Raw genomic sequence first — 18,860 nt, forward strand, 5'->3', positions numbered from 1 at the left:
TGCGTGACCTTCAAACTGTTTCGTTCTTGTGCCTTAAAACAAATTATAAATACAAATTTTAATTAAATCTTATTTCCTACCACCATAACGTTCATACATGTTTTTAAAAAGCCTGTTTCCTTTTATACCAAATTACATTTATAATTATTAGTTGTACACATTTGACTGAAATCAACCTAATTATTATAAAAATGCTAAACATTTTTATAATTATTAAATATAAAACGAAAATGTATCAAGAATACCTCTCTGAATGAGATGACTGGGGACTTTTCCAAATAATTCATGTATTCACGGATGGATATTAATGTTTATTTGTTTTTGAGACAGAGAGAGAGAAAGACAGAGTGTGAGTGGGGGAAGGACAGAGAGAGAGGGAGACCCAGAATCCGAAGCAGGCTCCAGGCTCTGAGCTGTCAGCACAGAGCCCGACGCGGGGCTCAAACTCACGAACCGAGAGATCATGACTTGAGCTGAAGTCAGACACTTAACCGACTGAGCCACCCAGGTGCCCCCATGGATGGATATTAATTATTACAAAGCCAGGCAAGATTCAGGATCAATTTTATTCCTGTTTTTCTTTTTTTATGAATATAAACATAAGAAATCTTAACCACAAAATAAGCAGAGGGGAAGGAAAGGATTTTTTTAGAGTGATTTCAACTATTTGAAATCCTTATTATTCGTATGTCAAGAATTTGTGGCCTACTCCTTTTTTTTATGTTTTTATTTATTTCTTTTGAGAGAGAACTGGGGAGGGGCAGAAAGAGGGAGAGGGAGAGAGAGAGAGAGAAAGAGAGAGAGAGGGAGAGAATCCCAAGCAGGCTCCACACTGTCAGCGCAGAGCATCTGGGCTCAATCCCAGGAACCATGAGATCATGACCTTAGCCAAAATCAAGAGTCGGACACTCAACTGACTGAGCCACCCAGGTGCCCCTGTGATCTATTTCTAAAACGTGTGTTTAGTGGTCTACAAGCTGTTGGTTCCATCACATTTCTTCTTCAGTTTCATTGGAAGCACGGAACTGAGAGCCACCTGCTTTCACACATATTTGTTACCAAGTTTTCCGAACCACCCATTTGTCAGCCTCTGTGCAGTATACCCCCCAAAAAGAAAGCAAAACACTACTAATCACACCCGTTACTCTTTTACTCTGTGGCTTTGTTGAATCTGGTATGTGCAGAATGGGGTGGAAGATGGACCTTGTGTTCATTTTAGTGCATCTTTGTTATTGCGATATTTTTTAATGCTATTGTTGTATCATATGCTTTAAATGTCTCTAACTAGCTCATTTAACTTACGGGAAATGCTATATAATTTACTGGCAGAGATACTACTCATTAAAATCAAACTCTGTCAGAAAAAGTCTGACTTATTGTTTCAGTTCAAATAAATTAATATCCACGTTGTCACAGTCTCACAATTCTGAACTGCTACGTGAGGGAGATAGTAGAGAGACAGATAAAGCACAAATCCTTGCCATGAGTTTGGCAATTGGACTGAATAAGGCATCGCTGCCTTAATTATTTCTTACCTCACTGATGTTCTCTTGGCAGTCAAAAAACTCTACTGGCAGTGAAGAGCATCCTTTGCCAATGGTTGGGATGAATGACAAGGTCATTGCACGAAAAGGTTCTCCCTCCTTCTTGATCTATCAGATTTCAAAACCTACCAACAGCCTTAAATATTCCAATTCTTAATGCCACAACTTTGTCCTTGATAGAAATATGTGCAAGACAAGGAAAGACACTAAAGCCCTACCTTGGGTTTATGGTGTCTCGAATAAAGGAGGCTGCATCAACAAGAATGCTTTAAATTTTGCCTTTGTTTGGCACACTGGAAGCTTTATGCTCAAGACAGTGCATCATCGTAAGATACTGAGTATGTGAAAGGTCCCTTCTGTTGTAAAGCGAGTCTACATCCGGGAATTGTTGAGGTTCTAGAAGTGAATTCCCTTAAAACAGACTACTCCTTTCCTCACTGAAAAGTCTTCATGAAAAAAAGAAAAGAGGGAGGGAGGAAGGGAGGGAGGAAGGAAGGCAGGGAGGAAGGGAGGAACGAAGAAAGGGAGGGAGGGAGGGAGGCAGGAAGGTCTTCAAGTAATCTTCCTACCTAGGGATATGACTACTCTTACTTGAAGACTCCTGGACTAAACGACCTCCATGGGCACTTGAACTCTGAGATGCTATGATGTTATGATTACTCAGGCTTTTTCATTACAGGGAGACAAGAAAACAATGATCTCAAGTACTACTGTCCCCCTCCCTTCAAGCCTATTCAGTGAACCTTGGTTTTTTGTTTTCCAAATGAAAGAACCTTCTTTCTGAAAGAGAGCCACCTGTTAAATTGGGTGGGACTGATAAGTCATCACAACACTTACTGACACAACAGTACCCACACCTATCATTTCTATACGAAAAATCCTAACCCCTCGAAATCAGTATACGGAGAAAGCAACAAAGCAAAACCTAAAACCCCAGAAGTCATCACTTGATTACTGTTTCCAAAGCTAATGCTTTTGGGCCAAGATGATGGTTTGGAAAACAATTCTGATTCGTACCATTTTAAGTTACCAGTATTGAAAGCACAGGTATGTTATTAAAGTGACCAAAAAAACATTTACAGCAGCAATTCATAGGATCAACACCACTGAGTAGATTCAATCACATAAACCTCAGAGAATAACAATAGAACTTGTTAATAACAGTAAATTATAACAATAGCCTTAGTGATGTATGAATTTGATGAACGTGTCCACATATGAGCTATTTCCATAAATATGACATGTGTGCAAACCAGTCTTCACGGGAAGAAGGGACGACTACTTTTCTCAGTATTTAAAAATAGTTTCACGTGTAAGTCAACCAAAAGACAAAAAACCTAGCAGGAATTTAGTATAAATTATAACACGATGAATATCACATTAGAGTATCTATGTCAGTTTTTATGGAGCGCCTGGATGGTTCAGTTGGTTGAGTGTCTGACTTTGGCTCAGGTCATGATCTCATGGTTCATGAGTTCGAGCCCTGCATCAGGGGTTGACAGCTCAGAGCCTGTAGCCTGCTTCAGATTCTTGTGTCTCCCTCTCTCTCTGCCTCTCTTTCTCTCTCTCAAAAATAAATAAACATTTAAAAAAGATTTTTAAGGGTATCTATGGCAGTTTTTATGTAATAAGAACTGGTCATTTCTTCCCATTAAAAATAAGTATTCAAAAAAGCCTATAACTTTATATCCTAAAATTGAAAGCTAAGCAGATTCTCTAGCGTGGTTCAGTGGGTTACCACACCTGATTTTATATGAAATAGATCCAAAACTTCATAATTTAAAATAATATTTTTTTAATAAAAAAAGCAAAGATTTCACTGCTGACTATGTAAAACACATAGTTTTGGAATTCTGCATTCCTCAGTGTGAGTCTTTATCACTCACTTTGGGCAGGTAATTCACTTCTTCGAGACTTAGTTTCTTCATCTCAAAATAATACTGACTTCAGGGAGTAGTGTTTTTTTTTTGTTGTTTTTTTGTTTTGTTTTGTTTTTTAGTTCCAAACAGATAGTATAGGTGAAACTGCCTGACAGATCATGGGCCCTCAGTAAAAATTCCATTTCTCTCTCCGCCCTCCTTCATCTTTTCGTTAAAAGCTAATTTATGACATAGGGGCACCTGGGTGGCTCAGTCGGATAAGCGTCCAGCTTCGGTTCAGGTCACGATCTCACAATTCATAGGTTCGAGCCCCGTGTAGAGCTGACGGCTCAGAGCCTGAAGCCTGCTTCGGATTCTCTGTCTCCTTCTCTTTCCCCCTCCTCCACTCACACTCTGTCTCTCAAAAATAAATAAACATTAAAAATTTTTAAAAAGCTAATTTGTCACATATGTAGGTGTTTCCAGTATTGAAAAATTTCTGTGAATCAATAGGTCTTGGTTAAAGGAAGCAAACATAATCTTGGATTATAGTAGGATTACCATAGTGGTAGGATTCTATTCTTTTGTCTTTGTGTTTAGCTATATGTTCTAATTTTGCTAAAGATGAATACATATTACTATCATAAAATAAATATTTAGTATTTCAGTGAATGATGTGGTTTATACTCTGAGTCGATACATAAGAAATTAGCGAGGATTACTATAACCCAATTTTTGGGTTTTATTCCCTAGAGCGTATTATATTACTAAATTAAAGAAAAATTGATCTGGTAGCTGAAATGTTAACAACTGCCATGGTTATGGGCATCGGGGGAAAAAAGAGAAGTGGGATTGTAAGTAATGACTTGTTAAGCTGTTCGTACAGCCCTCTCCCGCGTCACGCCTAGGTTACCGCAGCTATATCCTAACGTGTCTCCCAAGTCCAGGCTTCCCACTATGGTCCCACTGCAGTGGTCACTCCCCACCCTTACCTGCAGAATATGTGTTCCAGGACCCCCAGTGGATGCCCGACACCACAGATAGTACGGAACCTTCTTTATACAGTATTTTTTCCTATACGTACATATCTCTGATGAAGTTAAATTTATAAATTGGGCCCAGTAAGAGATTAACAAGAATAACTAACCATAAAATAGAACAATTACTACTACAATATATTGCAATAAAAGTTATGTGAATGTGGTCTCTGTCTCAAAATACCTTATTGCCCTGTACCCACCCTTCTCCTTGTGATAACGTGGGGTGGTAACAGGCCTACGTGATGGGATGAATGGGGTGAGTGACGTAGGCATTGTGTGACATAGCGCTAGGCTATTTACCTTCTGAAGATAGGTCGGGAGGACGATCATCTGCCTTCAGACCACACTTGATGGCCGCAGGTACCTGAAACACTGGAAGGTGAAACCAGGGATAAAGGGGACTACTGTATGCACTTTCACGTCCTTGAACATGACTTCGCATCAGCTTTAGCCCAATCGGAACCTTTTAGCCAGTGGTCTCCCTTTAGCTATAGGTGTCCTTTGCAAATGATGGTACATGTGTCATTGAGTAGGATGTGATCAGCCAACTAGAAGATAGTCACAGCATTTACTAGTAATCTACTCAAACTTGACATTTATCTCTAAGTGTGACTTTATTGTGAATTTCTCTAGACCCCGATGGGCATAACTTGGATATCTGTCATACTCATCTGTGATCACAAAACACATTCCTTAGTAATCTAGAATTCTGTTTCTCCTTATTATAAACACACACACACACACACACGCATACGTATACACATACATACAACATAGGAAAAATAAGTGCTTTTATGGCATGGAAATACAAATTAGCCATATTAAGGCTACTTCAAGTATCTATTTTTTTAGAGTTTTTATGTAAATTTCCAGTTAGTTAACCAGGAAACAGATGCTGGCGAGGTTGTGGAGAAATGGAATCCTCTTGCACTGCTGGTGGGAATGCAAACTGGTGCAGCCACTCTCGAAAACAGTGTGGAGGTTCCTCAAAAAATGAAAAATAGAACTACCCTACGACCCAACAATAGCACTGCTAGGAATTGACCCAAGGGATACAGGAGTGCTGATGCGTAGGGGCACTTGTACCCCATCGTTTATAGCAGCACTTTCAACAATAGCCAAATTATGGTAAGAGCCTAAATGTCCATCAACTGATGAGTGGATAAAGAAGATGTGGTTTATATATCCAACGGAATACTACTTGGCGATGAGAGAGAATGAAATCCTGCCATTTGCAACAATGTGGATGGAACTGGAGGGTATTATGCTAAGTGAAATAAGTCAGTCAGAGAGAGACGGGTATCATATGTTTTCCCTCATATGAGGAACTTGAGAAACTTAACAGAAGGCCATAAGGGAAGGGAAGGGGAAAAAAATAGTTACAAACAGAGAGGGAGGGAGCATAAGAGACTCTTACATACAGAGAACAAACTGAAGTTTCATGGCGGGAGGGGAAAATGGGTGATGGACATTGAGGAGGGCACTTGTTGGGATGAGCACTGGGTGTTCTATGTAAGCGATGAATCACAGGAATCTACCCCCAAAATCAAGAGCACATTGTATGCACTGTATGTTAGCCAACTTGACAATAAGTTATATATTAAAAATAATAATAATATAAAAAATAAATTCTAGTCAGTTAACATACAGTGTTATGTTAGTTTCAGGTGTCCACGATCGTGATTTGACACTTTTGTACAATACCCAATATTTATCACAAGTGATGGGGATTAACCCCATCACCTACTTCCCCCGTGTCCCTACCCCCCTCCCTTCTAGTAACCATCAGTGTGTTCTCTATAGTTAGGAATCTGTTTCTTGGTTTGCCTCTCCCTCTCTTTTTTACCCTTTGCTCATCTGTTTTGTGGCTTAAATTCCACATACGAGTGAAATCACACAGTATTTGTCTTCCTCTGACTGACTTATTCTGCTTAGCATTATACTCTCTAGCTCCATCCACTTTGTTGCAAATGGCAAGGTTTCATTCTTTTTACGGCTGAGTAATATTCCATTGTAATAGATATAGATATAGTTATATAGATATAGATATAGATATAGATATATGGATACACACACACACACACACACACACACACACACACACATACGGTATCTTCTTTACCCCTGCACCAATCGGTAGATACTTGGACCGCTTCCGTATCTTGACTGTTATAAATAATGCTGTGAACGTAGGGGTGCATGTATCCCTTTGAATTGCTGTTTTTATATTCTTTGGGTAAATGCACTGTTTTATGTTCTTTGGGTAGTGTGATGGATGGATCGTAGGGCAGTTCTATTTTTAACTTCGTGAGGAACCTCCATACGGTTTTCCAGAGTGGCTGCACCAGTTTGCATTCCCACCAACAGTGCAAGAGGGTTTCTTTGTCTCCACATCCTCACTAACATCTGTTGTTTCTCGTGTTGTTGACTTTAGCCATTCTGACCGGTGGAAGGTGGTATTTCATCATAGTTTTGATTTGCATTTCCCTGATGGTGAGCAACGTTGAGCATCTTTTCATGTGTCTGTTGGCCATCTGGATGTCTTCTTGGAGAACTGTCTGTTCATGTTAGGGACCAGACTCTTTAAGCTGGCATTCAGGACCTTCCAGAAACTGATCTCATCCTCCCTTTCTAGCCCTACCTTCCATTACTCTCGTGACAAACCCGTTACTGTCTTTCATTCATTCGATGCACACTGAGAGCCAAATGCTTCATATACATGAGCTCTGTGATTGCATTATTACCATTCCTGTTTTACAGATGAAGTTTAGAACTAGAGATTTAATCTCTTCTTGACGATCGCAGAACCGGTTACTGACAGAGTCAGGATTCAAACCCAGTTCAACTGAATCCAAAGCCAGTCTTCTTAACTCCTTTCCTAGCCCCACGGATCTCTCTGCTCACCATCACTATGACATATGTCCAGTTTCACTTTCATGTTTTTCATTGTAATGTTGACTCCAGCTCAAACACCTTATCCTCCCTGTCCTTCAGAGTTTACCTCAGAACTTTGAACCCTTCTGTGAAATCTTTCAACCACCAGCCTACGATCGATATCACCTTCCTCTGACCCTTAACCATATGTGGCTTTAGATTGTCATTTAATTCACCAGGTTGAAGGCGTTGTCCTCCCAAACACGTAATTAGTTGCTTGATGGCAGAAGCCATGGAAGCCCGAGTAGATAAGTAAGTAACGTCTACAATTCTACTCTTCGGTTGATATTTGTTTCTATTGCCTACAATTCTATGTCCCTTAGTAAATGCTCAAAAATGGTCTCAGTGTTAAACTGATAACTTCTCCTAGAGAGAAGACTCACTCCTCCTGTCATTAGAGTAGGATAGCTCACAACACTGTAATTTGAAATTAAACCCTCTAAATTCTGAATGGCCAACTTCTCTGGAGGCTACTATGTAATAGATATTATGTAATACCTGAATTCATATTCAGAATACTATTTTTTAAGAGAAAAAAATTATAGGAAGTCAACTTTGTCACTTTGAAAAGTTTGAATTAATAGAGGAAGGATAATTTTCCAGTTCCATTCTGTTCCTTAGCCTTCACGGACCTTTTTTGAATAAGAGACAATGTGGTTTTGTTTCTCTTTAAGGTAAATTTGTAAAACCTGCTCTATCATCCTTTCAGGATAACTGAGAAAGAACGTTAGCAAAGAGGGAAGGAGGAAGGAGGGGAAAACCATACCAAAAAATCTGAGTCTTGGATCTGTTTCCTAAAACCGGGAGGCGGCAGAGACTCAGGGAGCAGAGTTTTTATTCCTACAGGTTGAGGGTCATTGATAGGGGCAATTCAAGTATGGCTGGTGAGGCTGCAAATGAATTTGAGATGAGGGTCAAAAGAAAGAAAGCTTGCGGCAGCCTTCTCCAGTATCTTTGTGAGAATTTAAACTTACTCCTCCCTCCCTCCACCACGTAATCCCCTACCCCATCTCTGCCTCCCTTCCAGGATCTGAATCTTTATTCATTCTGTTTAGTTCAGAGGGAACTACCTGAATCAGTGCCATTGATTGGTTTTGTTGTTTGCTTAAGGATTGATTTGGAAATCTCCATAATCCATTCTGCCTTAATTTACACTTGCAGTGCTATGGTACATTTAGAAGGACTGATTAGTAACAGACTTAATCTCTCCCAAGAAATAACAAGACATATATTTGTAAGATAATCATGTTTCAAGTGATCAGGAAAGACTGTAGGTGCAAAAAGCGTTTCAACAGTAGACATACCTTGGGGGAGGGGGAGGCAAAGGATTTTGACTTCAGTATTTCTTTTTTTTTTTTAATTTTTTTTAATGTTTATTTATTTTGGAGACAAAGGCAGAGCGTGAACAGGGGAGGGGCAGAGAGAGAGGGAGACACAGAATCTGAACCGGGCTCCAGGCTCTGAGCTGTCAGCACAGAGCCTGGCGCCGGACTTGAACCCACGAACCGTGAGATCATGACCTGAGCTGAAGTCGGACGCTTAACCTACTGAACCACCCAGGCACCCCTTAAATATTTCTTTAAGAATATGCTAAATCAGAATTCATTGAACAGCAGTAGCTAACAAAAAAGCTTTTAAAGTGAAAAGTATGTTAGAGCATTTCATTTATCAGAAGATAAAATGCCTCAGCATTTATTGAAAAGAACTTTTTGAAAGGAAAGCTGTTTTGTCGTTCGAGGGTTTTTTTGGTGGGGGGTGGGGGGGGGTCCGTTGTTGTTTTTTAATTTTTCATTGTTTTTCCATGGATCTCTTCCATGCAGGAAAATTAGGTGGATTTACACAAGAAAATAACACCATAGATTCTGGAGAACTTGATATTGGCCGAAGGGCAATTCAAGAGGTTCCTCCTGGGATTTTCTGGAGATCACAGCTCTTTATTGATCAGCCACAGTTTCTGAAATTCAATATCTCTCTTCAGAAGGATGCATTGATTGGAGTATATGGCCGAAAAGGCTTACCACCTTCCCATACTCAGGTAAAAGTGGGCTTTGTTGTCAATAAGATAGAAACTGCTAGTTTGCATTTTTAAAGTTATTCTGTTTCTTGAGTTCAGTTGTTTAACTGTTGGACCTCTTTCGTATTGATCGTTTACGGTGAAAAGAATTTTGAACGTAGGTTACACTTATCGTGAGGTTTTCGAATAAGTAGGAAAAACAGCATTTTCTTCCTGACTTGTGCTAATCATTATTGACCAACTGAAATGTTCTAAAATTTATGAGTAGCCAAATGAAAATAGTGAACATCATCCGAGCACCTAGGAAAACCTCATGGATTTTCCAAGTGTTTTACGAAGATTCTGTGGGAATTTCAGACAGTCTTATTCCTTTCATGTAATAGATGCATAGTATTTTCTTTTTTTTTTTTTTTAATTTTTTTTTTTCAACGTTTATTTATTTTTGGGACAGAGAGAGACAGAGCATGAACGGGGGAGGGGCAGAGAGAGAGGGAGACACAGAATCAGAAACAGGCTCCAGGCTCCGAGCCATCAGCCCAGAGCCCGACGCGGGGCTCGAACTCACGCGAGATCACTCGAGATCTCGCGAGATCGTGAACTCCCGGACCGCGAGATCGTGACCTGGCTGAAGTCGGACGCTTAACCGACTGCGCCACCCAGGCGCCCCTAGATGCATAGTATTTTCATCTCAAACGTTGCATTCACGCTGTCGGAACTATATTGTATTTTTTCTGCTTCATGCCAGCCTTACTGTTAGTAAAGAAATTATGGAAACAAAAACATAAATATGATGAGTGAACTTGATCGACTCAAGCCACGATTCCTCAAATAAAGAGGAGAAACAGCTTTCACAGATAACCAAGGGTGATCACCTTAGTGTGGCACTCGAAACAATTCAGATATTCTTCAACCATACGTCGATTGAGTAACTTTAGAGGCAGTTCGCTTGCATGGAAATTACCTTACAGGTAGAGACAGCTGCTAGCAATAACTCTACAGGCTTTTTCATAATCTGATCCTGGGTCAGGGTATGTAATTTGGAAATTGTGGTTTAAAAGGGGTCCCATTATGTCCAAGAGAAATTATTTAAATTACCCACCGTAAATTTGGAGCTCAGACTTTTCCCACCATCAACTAGTACGTCAGTCCAAAAATGTGATAGATGGTTAATTAACATTGACGGTTGGGTGAGCCTAAAAGTTTCACACTTGATAATCAGTTTATTTACCCATAGAACTGCATGCAGATTTTCATTTGATTTAGAAACTGAGGACTGGAGGGTTTTCATGTCTGCTTTATAGTATGTAATTCTGTGAGACATGCTTTTTCTATACCCTAGGAATTGTAAAGAAAAATTGATCAAATACTAATAAGAGAATCATGTCTTTAAAGAAAGATGAGTAAGGGAGAGAGAGCCTGGGTGGCTCAGTCGGTTAAGGGTCCAACTCTTGGTTTCAGCTCAGGTCATGACCTCACAGTTGGTGGGTTCGAGCCCCACATCAGACTCTCTGCTGTCAGTGCTGAGCCTGCTTGGGATTCCCTATCCCCTCTCTCTCCCCCTCTCCCGTTCACGTGCACCCTCTCTCTCAAAAATAAATAAACATTTTTTTAATGTTTTTGATAAAATAATCTATAAAGATTTAAAAAAAGAAAGATGAGTCAGAAACTTTGAACCATGCTTTCTCTTATGGATCAGGGAAAGTTTCATATACATATATAAATTATATTGCTGTGAAATTTTTGAATATCATGCTTTGGTATATCATTTTTCTGATCATGGTTTTCATGTCTATATTATTAAAATAGACTTAAAAATTTTTTTTAATGTTTTATTTATTCTTAAGAGAGAGAGAGACAGAGCATGAGTGGGGGAGAGGCAGAGTGAGAGGGAGACACAGAATCAGAAGCAGGCTCCAGGCTCTGAGCTGTCAGCACAGAGCCCGACGTGGGGCTCGAACTCAGGAACCGTGAGATCGTGACCTGAACCGAAGTCGGTCGCTTAACCGACTGAGCCACCCAGGCGCCCCAACCCATTTAAATTTTTGATTATAATTATAATTCACTCCAGTGCCTGCTATAAGTGATAGTGGCTGGACAGCAATAACCAGGTCTTCTTAAACAGAGTGGGTGTCTGCAACGTTAGTTATGGCAGAGAGATTGCATTTATATCAATAGCCCGGTGATATAGGAAAAAATATTTTTTTCCTTGGAACCATATCCATGATTCAATCACTTTTTTATAACTGAAGAAATATGCCTCTAAAGCTAAGCACAACAGTGCGTGTGTAACCCGTAAACTCCAGAAAATAATTTCCAAAGAAAATTGTTGCGTGCTTTACAGATTTATTTAAAGATTCAGGGTTGACTCTTTCCTACTCATGTATACCATGTAAGATTAGAGAAACAAAAAATGCAGTTTCAGGTTTTCCCATTCTTCTGGAATTTAAATACAATATACATCATACCCACTTTTCCTTCCGGCCACAATATATGTGTTTAACTAGATTACGCATTTTCTTAAGCTCCACGGTTATTAGAGTTCTTTCCTCTGGTTTATTCAAGATCAGCAGAGCAAACAACTGTTTCTGAGTTCAGTGTTTAAACATGAAATATGCTATAAAGCAACCCAAACTGAACATTTCTCTGTTTCTGGGGAACGTTAAATAAATCAACCTGAAATAATTAAAATTGGCCGGCCATTCGGAATAGTCAACTTGAGTTTTGAAAGTCTTTGTGACCCTTTATAAAACTGTCCGTTTGTTGCCAAGGAATCAATTGACTTTCTTCTCCCTGATGCCCAGTTTATTCTCCTGGACAGTTAGAAGCCTAAGGAAGCAATTTAACGCTGTACAGTTAACAGTGTAGTGTATCATTTAAGTGCGTGTGCGTGAAGCCTGTTTCAGAATGGTAGCTGGAAACCTGAGTTTTGTAAGCACGCGCCCCTGCGACTCTTTGACCTTGTGACCTTGAGCAAATCACTTCTCTGTGCCAGTATCTGTCCAGAAGCAGTTGAATCAGATGATGTCTAAAATCTCTTCCTCCTGTGTGCCAAAGATTTACAGCAAGCTCAATGCTCCCACCAAATAGTTGATTAAAAAATACAATTAAGTATTCATAGATTCTGAGATTCATAGATTCTCATCCTTTTAAATTTTTTTAAGTTTATTTATTTATTTTGAGAGAGAGAGACAGAGTGAGAAGGGGTGGGGCTGAGAGAGACAATCCCAAGCAGGCTCCACAATGTCAGCGTGGAGCCCGACGCTGGGCTCAATCTCATGAACCGTGAGATCGTGACCTGAGCCGAAACCAAGAGTCGGGCACTTAACTGACTGAGCCACCCAGGTGCCCCTCATCCTCTTAATAACTGACTTGAGTTAAGCATATGGACAGTCTAACTGCTCAGAAATGAACTACCAGGATACCTTTATCAAAGTCTGACCTTTGTCTCGTGATCGCTTCCCCAAAGTGGTGAGACTGAATTTTATCCCCGAATAACGCAAGACCCGAAGACGTGCCCCCACAAAAAAATCCACATCTCCATCTTATGAATAGGTATTATGAGGGAAAGCCAGGAATAGGTATTACGGAGTAAAACCAGTTTGTCCTTAAGTGATCGCTTTGTACTTTACCCCCTGAGAACAAAGGTTATTAAACATTTCTGTTCCATTAATTTGTTTACTTTTTGTAGACATGGGCTTATGTGAAGCAGGGGACTTGTCTTTAGGTATTTGAATAAGCCCCACAAAGGCGTGTGGGAAGGGGTGGCCGACTACTCTGCATCCCAGTGACCACCACCCCAGCCTTGTGTTCCTGTTCCCGATGTGATACAAACGACGATCTCTACAATAAAGGTGGTGATTCCCAGGGTGAGCTTGAGAGGCCAGTTAAAACCCAAAACGTCCTCCCTTTCAATGTTTGCACATACCGTGTTGAGTGTTAGAGGACAAAAAGGTTTATGTGCCAAGGAGCCATTAAAAGAAACTTGCCCCCTGCCTCTTTGCCATGCTGATATAAATATTTAAATCCGACGGGGAAGTGGCTTATTTGAGGCATAGGCACCTTTCAGAAGTGCTGAATTATTTTGCCTCTGATAATTTTGAAATACAGTTCCAGATGAAAATTTTGCGGGTCAAATATCCACAACCGGTTATCGTTTTCATGCTGATAAGATATAAATGAAAAAAGTTACCGAATGCTAACTGAGTGACAGCTTTTTTGTGTATTTCTCACAACTGCATGATGTCATGAGGTAGTTTTGCAGAAAAGTAACAGAATAGGCTTTTGTATTTAAATAAAAAATTTAATATGTTGGAGACGGAACTAGATATTCTGAATTCCGTCCAATAGTAACGTGAGAGGTTCGTGATAAGTACAGGGGCAGCGCATTCAATCACGAATCTCAGAATCCCAGCAGGTGATTTTCTTCCAGTTTTTAAGGGATTCGTATAATAAACTTTTCTTTAAATAGACCGCTGATGAAATTCCAGATAAGAAATCTATCTGGAGGTAGAATATTGATGATTCGTATATATACGTATTCATACATACGTATATATATATGGTACCGTAAATGATATATATTGTCCCGTAGTGTCTCTGTCACCATAAATGCAGGCCTCGGGAATAAAAGGAAACTGGATAGGAGTCCGTAGAAAGTGAATCACTGTACTTTTAAGAAACTCTTATCTAATGAGTTTATTGAAACTATATTGGGAAGTCTGTGCCGTGTCTCCCAAATTCATTGCATTATCTCTGGTCACTATTACCGATCACATTCCATATTTTTCTTTAGCTTTAAAGTCTCCAGTTGAACTCTTCTGGCCACCCAGCGTTCACGATTAATCTTACTAAACCAGAAATCAAGCTGAATGATGATTGACTTCAGAATAATAGCTGGGCATACTTACCGTTATTCCGTCCCTTCGGAACCCCTCCACTGTTTAATTTTTTAGACTTTCAGTCAGAGATACAAAGGCGTCTTGATGCATGTTTTTAATTTAGCCATAACAAGGTACAAACCCATGGGTTTCTCCATGGTACCCGGGATGGTTACACCAGGGTCGCACAGGGGAGTACGGTGCTGTGGTGGCAAAGGTCTGAGCTTTCTCACAGACCAACTCTCCCGCTTACCAAGTACCTGATCTTGCTGGAGCTCCTCGAGGTTTGGTTTTCTCCACCCTTACAGTGTAAGTATCAGTGCCTTCCTACTAGAAGGGTTGCTACAAGGAGTAAATATAATCCCGGCACAGAGTACGTATCCAGTGACCGTCGTTACCACACGGGTATTAAATAGAAGACGGTAAGAGATTACCTAGCGGTCCAAAATGAGGCTGCTGGGTTTGAAATGTTACAGGTTTATGGCTGTATTTGCACACCGCCTGAGCTCATCAAACTTTTTATCCGTTGGGAGAGTCAGATAACTCTGGAAACCGATTGCCCAGTAAGGGGGAAATGATTTGTGAAGTTTACATGGGACAACACTGTGCAGTACGTGGTTCTTACGATCCCTGTAAATGCTACGTGTAGGAGACCTGTGCCATCAGGAACCTTTTTCTGACGTTGTATTTATTAGAGCAGAGGGGAAAGGTTGGGACACAAAAACGGAAATGAGAGAAGCAGCTACGACCGAGATCGTTCTGACCACTAAACAGCTGTACTTGTCCTCACCCTCAGTATGACTTTGTTGAGCTCCTGGACGGCAGCAGATTGATTGCAAGAGAGCAGCGGAACCTGCTTGAGCCCGAAAGAGCAGGGAGACAGGCGAGATCCGTCAGTCTGCACGAGGCTGGCTTTATCCAGTACTTGGATTCTGGAATCTGGCATCTGGCTTTTTACAATGATGGGAAAAATACGGAGCAGGTGTCTTTTAATACCATCGTCATAGGTAAGAGCGGTCTGCAAAGCATCTTTTTCCGGGCTCTCGCCTGCACAGTGTGTTGAACAGAAACTAAATGGTCTTCACCGATTTGGAGCGATACCTAGGGCGTTAAAGCCTGAGGTACACTGTGAGAGATACTTTCAAATTGTTTATTTACGAATACGTTGGCAAACCATGAAGCACTGAATATTATTCTGGAAGGATCTTGGAGGAGGGTAGTGCGTCTTAAAAACACTTGAGAGTGTCTGCACTTGAAATGGCGATGCTTTGCTTGACTAGTCAAGCTGGTTTGAATAGTCTAATATATATGAATCCTTTTTTTGTTTGTTTGGTTGTTTTTTTTTTGGGGGGGGGGGTTATGGAGCAAGCCCTCCGTCATTCCTTCATGTGCAGCTAAAATGATCAAAGTGACAGAGTTTACCTTCTGCGGGAAGCGGGCTACACAGTAAATATCCCTTCTCTCTCTCCTCTTCAGAGTCTGTGGTGGAATGCCCCCGCAATTGCCATGGAAATGGAGAGTGTGTTTCTGGAACTTGCCATTGTTTTCCAGGATTTTTAGGTCCGGATTGTTCAAGAGGTACGCGAGTTAGAGCCTTTTCTTAAGCCAATAGAAAGAGGCTGTAGAAACACGCGTAAATCAGAAAAGTCCCAGAAAGGGGGAAACGGGCCGACGCCTTGTCCCAGCGACGTGCTTGTCTTTCAGGACCCCGACCGCAGATGTGGCTGTTGACTCCTCTGTCGTGTTTTATTTCACAGCAGCCTGTCCGGTGTTGTGCAGCGGCAATGGACAGTACTCCAAAGGCCGCTGCCTCTGTTTCAGTGGCTGGAAGGGCACCGAGTGCGATGTGCCCACTACGCAGTGCATTGACCCTCAGTGCGGGGGGCGTGGGATTTGCATCATGGGCTCTTGCGCCTGCAACTCGGGATACAAAGGAGAGAATTGCGAAGAAGGTAAACACGCCCATATTTACGGAAGTCCGTTGTGACCGTCCTAAAGGAAGAGACGATCGGATCATTTGTCATCTTTCGTTTGGCAGATGAAGCTTTTTATATGCCTCCTCGTGAAAGTAATTAGATCTCCATGCGTATGGTGGCGTCATTTGGTTAACATTTTCACTAATAAGAAAGAGCAAATACCGAAGAGTTCTGTGCTTCCAGTCGTGTGAATAATTCTTTTTTCTTTCAATCAGAGAAAGTAAGCAAACGTGTGTGACTCGAAGCCCACGACGGGCTGTTGTTTTGCTTAGTTGCTTTTTTATCTTTGCTTTCAGGTTTTTTGTTTGTTTGTTTTCACAGTTTTTCACCTCGAAACCAGCTTTTAATCGAGCATTTTGGCATGTCTAAAAAGACAGGCTAACGGTTGGCTCCATAGCTCAGGGGTTAGAGCACTGGTCTTGTAAAAAAGACAAGCTATTGCACGTACTATACGAGTGAAAAAAAGTACCTCACGGGTTTGTTCTATAACCGTATGTAATGATGAGAATCAGGCTGCTATACTGTAAAGTGCAGTTGAAATGGTTTTTCAAAAAGCAGAAAAGCACCTTTTCCGTTCTTCAATCAAATTGATTTTATTGATCCGCACACACAAAGTAATGCAATTAAGTCTCTGGAATTAAATTTTCAGGCCATTGACCCTACAAGTGTAAAGTTTTATTGAGTCAAATTGCTAAATTAAATCTCGTCATCTAAAGCACATTAAAGCGAATTAAGAAGGAGAGAGCGTATGCAACTCATTTATTTCTCAAACAGTTTGAGAGTCCCATACAGCTGTCACTGCTCGATGGTCGTAGATTAGGTCAGCTGATACAGTTTCGTTATAGAGAAGCCGATACTTATTACTGTCTGATTAAGCAGAACAGAGAGCAATAGTCTGAAATCTCAGGAGCATCTATGTGTGGAATTCATGAAAATTACAAATCCTTGCAAGAGTCTCAGTTACCTAAATGGCATAATTCTGAATGCTGAATTGTGTCATTTTTTTTTTGCATTTTCAGAAACACATTCTTGAAAATGGTAGTCAAATGTTTGAGTATCCAAAATTTCCATGTAAATTAGATTGGGATCTAATTCTTTATTCTGCGTGTACTTTGCATGCATGATATCTGCTAGATTTAATTATAAAATTGTTCTCTTTTCTCTACTGTAGCTGACTGTCTAGACCCTGGATGTTCCAATCACGGTGTGTGTATCCATGGGGAATGTCACTGCAATCCAGGATGGGGTGGTAACAATTGTGAAATACTGAAGACCATGTGTCCAGACCAGTGCTCTGGTCATGGGACGTATCTTCAAGAAAGTGGCTCCTGCACCTGTGACCCTAATTGGACTGGCCCAGACTGCTCAAATGGTAAGGTTGAAAAATGCAGCACAGTTGAGTGCTTACTATTGTGTAGCTAACTAAAAATTAAGATCTTTTCGTTTTTAAAGCACACTTATTAAATTTTATATAGGTTTTATCGAAGTGATTGTTTCTAGAAAGAAATGTTAAAAGTGATGAAATTTAGTCGCATTAGAAAAAGAAACAGGCTTAGTCAACTTGTCATTAAAATGTCTCCTTTAGTAGCATTGTAAAGAATATTTCGTTTGTGTAAAATACTCCCTCTTCTAACTCTCAAGGCCTGTGTATAGCCTGGGACTTAAACACGTTATCTCATCAACAGAGAAGCCTCAATTTAAAAATTATTTGACAACTTGGGGCGCCTGGGTGGCGCAGTCGGTTGAGCGTCCGACTTCAGCCAGGTCACGATCTCGCGGTCCGGGAGTTCGAGCCCCGCGTCGGGCTCTGGGCTGATGGCTCAGAGCCTGGAGCCTGTTTCCGATCCTGTGTCTCCCTCTCTCTCTGCCCCTCCCCCGTTCGTGCTCTGTCTCTCTCTGTCCCAAAACTGAATAAACGTTGAAAAAAAAAAAATTTATAAAAAAAAAAAAATTATTTGACAACATAAGGCTAAACCTGATCACAATAAAGAGTACGTATAGATAAATATTATGATATGCATAATGGTCCAACGCTGATTTTTATATTATAATAATATGATTGTAATATAAATGGCAGGTAGTAATTTTTTTTCTATCAGTCAGGTTGTTACTGAACAGCAGCTATGTGCACGGCATGGTGATGGGCCCCGTAGGAATAAATAACGAATCCTTCCTGCCCTCTAGAATAGTGGCTTTCAGATTTTTGACCGTGACCTAAATGACCCATAGCCTCAGTCTTACGTTGTGACACATACATATATAGACTGACATAACTGAAACAAAGCTTTACCAAGTGGTACACACTAATGCTTTTCCCTACGTCTTTCCTACTTTTTTGATGCTGGTTGTATCCCATGAATTAATTCCGTGACCGTATTAGTCACACCGTACAAAAAGGTAATCTAACCTAGAAGGTTACCGTTTAATTGGGGAGATGAGACGAACACACATGAAATACTTAGAAACCAGGACGTGCCAGTTTAATGTTTTATTGAATATTACGTGGAACAATACGCTAAATGCAACCAACATTCAGAGGAGTGATCCTGCCTTGATGCACGTGAGGTCCTCAAGGAGATTTTTATGAACATTTCTTGCCTTCTTTTAAAGATGGCA

General features: G+C 40.5%; 1 protein-coding gene across 1 annotated transcript in view; it reads left to right on the top strand.

Annotated features, from left to right (window-relative positions):
• TENM3 (teneurin transmembrane protein 3) overlaps window positions 1-18,860 on the top strand; it is a 451,388-nt gene that overhangs the window by 320,773 nt on the left and 111,755 nt on the right. The window contains exons 6-10 of the mRNA XM_047856975.1: window positions 9,198-9,412; window positions 15,065-15,275; window positions 15,745-15,846; window positions 16,026-16,220; window positions 17,416-17,616. Coding sequence (XP_047712931.1) covers window positions 9,198-9,412; window positions 15,065-15,275; window positions 15,745-15,846; window positions 16,026-16,220; window positions 17,416-17,616 — 924 coding nt within the window. The remainder of the gene's footprint in view (window positions 1-9,197; window positions 9,413-15,064; window positions 15,276-15,744; window positions 15,847-16,025; window positions 16,221-17,415; window positions 17,617-18,860) is intronic.

The sequence above is a fragment of the Prionailurus viverrinus genome, chromosome B1, assembly GCF_022837055.1.
Source record: "Prionailurus viverrinus isolate Anna chromosome B1, UM_Priviv_1.0, whole genome shotgun sequence".
Taxonomy (NCBI): domain Eukaryota; kingdom Metazoa; phylum Chordata; class Mammalia; order Carnivora; family Felidae; genus Prionailurus; species Prionailurus viverrinus.